The sequence below is a fragment of the Nuphar pumila genome, chromosome 8 (genome assembly GCF_984573655.1).
Source record: "Nuphar pumila chromosome 8, dmNupPumi1.hap1.1, whole genome shotgun sequence".
NCBI classification, from domain to species: Eukaryota; Viridiplantae; Streptophyta; class Magnoliopsida; order Nymphaeales; family Nymphaeaceae; genus Nuphar; species Nuphar pumila.
The window spans coordinates 125730974-125734509 of NC_143256.1; the positions used below are offsets into that span (position 1 = coordinate 125730974).

At 44.0% G+C, this 3536-nt stretch overlaps 1 protein-coding gene across 1 annotated transcript; it reads left to right on the forward strand.

The window, feature by feature from the left end:
* The first annotated feature begins 1630 nt into the window (after positions 1-1630).
* LOC149830644 (uncharacterized) lies at positions 1631-2722 on the forward strand. The gene has a single exon (XM_090016652.1). It carries the CDS (start codon positions 1763-1765, stop codon positions 2447-2449), a length of 687 nt encoding a protein of 228 aa, XP_089872778.1. The 5' UTR covers positions 1631-1762; the 3' UTR covers positions 2450-2722.
* The last annotated feature ends 814 nt before the right edge of the window (positions 2723-3536 follow it).

Genomic DNA, 3536 nt, shown 5'->3' on the forward strand with positions numbered 1-3536 from the left:
TATATATATATATATATATATATATATATATATATATATATGTGTGTGTGTAGGAATGCATACAAAACTAAGTTTAATGTTACTTTTCTTTTATTCATGCACCAACAGAAACTTTCAACAATTCTAAGAGTGCTCGATGTAGAATTTCAGTATCAACCGAAAACTGTTGAAATGTTTATGAACTATGGTTTTATTCAGTAAGTCCTATGTCATAGATTTTTTTTGAAAGGCAAGCCGGGGTTAGGCAGACCCCCACCAGTTATTCAACGTACCACCACTGGGTTTTGAACCTGCAACGTCCCACCACAAGGAGACTTGCACTGACAGATCCTACCAACCACGCCGAGCACCCATAAACAACATTTACTATAAACCAATCTTTGATTAACTGAAGTGAAGTGACACTAAAGTGTTTCCAATAGCAGGAATTTTTTTTTATGTTTTTGGACCACACTAGACTGCGTATACCATCAATCTAAACAGCTAAATGAAGTATTAAGTTTTTAGAGCCGTTAGACAACGAATATTAAAATTGTCTATTTGTAAGATGATAAAATTATAATCGCTCAACTGAATTCAAGAGGTTTAGAAACCCTAATTCTCTAGAAAAATTGAATGCGATGGGACTCTATAATGTAGATCGTACATATAAGTAATCTTTTTTCTTTGGCGGGGGTGCCTGGATCCATACTTAATTATATGGGTCCAGCCCATATAAACTTTAATTAATCTTTTTAAATCCTTGGGTGGGCAAGGATCCCTGCCCCGCTCCCTGTTGGTTCCACCGATGGTTGTCAAAGGGCCGGGTTTGTATCAGATACACAAGTTGACCTGAACATGAATTGTCGGGTATGGACATAAAAAATACCGACTTGAATATTATCCGGGTCAACCGGAACCAACCCGAGTAATATAGGATATCGGGTTGAGTTATGATTCTTGTCAGACATTTGATCCAATCTGGCCTGACGTGAGTGTTTTCTATGTAACTTTAGTGAAAGCTTAAGTTATATGGATCCAGGTTTGAGATTTCATTTTCTTGACCCAATAAAGCTTGAACCGAAAACCCGAACCTGTCAACTACTCATTTGGGTACACCCTTACGGGTTGGACATCCAATCCATTAACAGACTTATCCTGAGGTGCATTAGGGCAAATTATAAACGGATCAATACCCAACCACATCATCCCTGATCCAATTTATATTCATATACTTTCATTTATTGTTCTAAAACTATGTAAAAAAAGATAAAGTGCCATGGATTCGGGTAATATCCAAATTTCATTTGGATATCCGTACCCATATCTTAGAATTGGATATAGGTAACCCAACAATGAAACGGAGTCGGATGACTCTTTTCGTCTCATCCGAACCTCGCTTTGACTTCCTTTTACAGAATTCGCATCATCCCACATTTTAATCCTAGCCGTTCAACCGACGGGCTAAGACAGTCCACTTTCTCACTTGATTCATCCAGATGCATCCATTGGACGGTTAAGATTAGATCCTCTGAAACCAGGGTAGAAAAATCTTCGCGTGTAGTTTTCGTCCACGTATCACCTGATCCCTTCCACCTTATCCTTCCTCCTGTAAAAAAAAAAAAAAACAGAAAAAGAAAGAAAGAAAGAGAAGAAAACGTGATTTTTTTCTCCCCACCTTTCCCCTTTTCCCACCATCTCCCTCTTCCTTCAGAAGGAAAAAGGAAGAAGAAGAAATCCCCAACTCCCGCAATCCATCAAATCCTAACAAAAAAGAAGGAAAATGTCAGGCGGGGCCGGGCCGGCATCCAGAGACATCCGCCGGCCGGAGGACGGGGATTCGACGGCTGCCTCGCGCAGCTTCCACAGCTTCGCCTTACGGCATCTCTACACGCTCGTCGTGATGGTCGCTCTCGCAGCGACCGGCATGGTCCCCGCGGCCGATCTCGCCTTCCTCCCCTTCTCCATAGTCTACACCGTCGTCATCAGCCGCGTCGCCTTCCCGCCGGCCGGCCTCCCTCCCCGCGTCTTCAGCAAGGGCAACAAGCTCATGGTCGCCTACGTCTCGTTCGCCGGCCTCGTCGGGATCCTGATTCCGGTCATCTACATCGTGGAGGGCGTCGCCGGCGGAGGCCGTGAGGGGGTGAAGGCGGCGGTGCCCCACCTCTTCCTGCTGTGCAGCCAAGTGGTGATGGAGGGCTGGACCTTCTCGGACATGTTCTCGCTGCCGATTCGAGCCTTCGTGCCCATCTTCTACAACACCAAGAGGGTCTTCACTATCGTCGACTGGGTCCGCGCCGAGCTCGGCAAGGGACCCGGCGATGGTGGTTCACTCCTGAGGGTGCAGATGGGCAGGGCTCTAGCCGTCGCCAACTTGGGGTTGTGGTGCTTCAACCTCTTCTGCTTCCTCCTCCCCGTCTACCTCCCCCGCGTCATGAAGTTGTACTACTCCGGTGCCAAGGGCGAATGAGAGATCGGGTCGGATCTCTTATTTGGATCCAAGGGCTAATTGGTAATTATTAGATCCCAATGACACTTCAGTTTACGCCCGTGTCGTGTCCACGTAATACACTACTACCTAATGGAAAGCTTGTACTTTTCCACTTCTTGTTTTGCTCTGGCTTATGTTATTCTGACTGGATGTGGATCGGTTGTTGGAAGTTTTGTTCTTTTGCTTTGGTTCCTTCGAGATCTCGCTGTACGTTTGCTTTCTTCTCAAATTGGACTCGGGTCTCATGTGCAAGATTTTGGATCCAGGTTGTGCGTCAGATTTTTTTGTTTTTTATTTGGTGGTCGTGTTCGGAAAGCTTCCAAACACATTCTTCGGATCTGACCAATTTGTGATTAAGGCTGTTTAGGGATGCAATTGGGTTGGAGTTCGTATGAACCGGATCCGACCCATGTATATTACATATGAATCCAGCCGGATCGATAAAAAATATGGTTGCATCTAGTTGGATCTAGGTCCCAATTGGATAAACACACACACACACACACACATATATATATATATATATAACTGAATCCAGCATCGAATTGGGTCTACTGCGACAGTTTTCTAACTTTTTGCACAAGAATAATAGAATGTTTTATTTTGCCATTTTCAATAGATCCAAGTGCTTATTTCATATCGGGCTGGAGTGGATCCAATTTGAAATTTACGTGACTCTTTCTCCATCAAATGTGGGTCATTCCCTGTTGGAGTCCTACAAAAAACAAACATCTCCTTCCCAGAATGTGAATCAATACTAGAAAGAAACTTCTCCTTTCCACATTATAGTTCTCGTTGCTGCAAATAAATTAACCATGGTTAGCTCGATCCCAACCTAACGAAAGGACTATTTTGCACTAACGGTGCAAAAGGTAAGACTCAGCCAAGTCGGGTCAGTAAGAATATGGCTGATCCGGGTAAAGTCTTGATAAGACTCAGCCAAGTCGAACCTTTGCGTACTTGACTGGTTGATCGAGTATGTGATCTTTGATGATATTGTGATCTGAACTCAACCCTGACGATTTAACACGCTTGAACCCAACTACGAAAAGCTGAGACTATGGAC

Excerpts from the sequence above, each read along its gene's own strand:
- LOC149830644 (XM_090016652.1), top strand. The coding sequence starts at position 1,763 with ATGTCAGGCGGGGCCGGGCCGGCATCCAGAGACATCCGCCGGCCGGAG.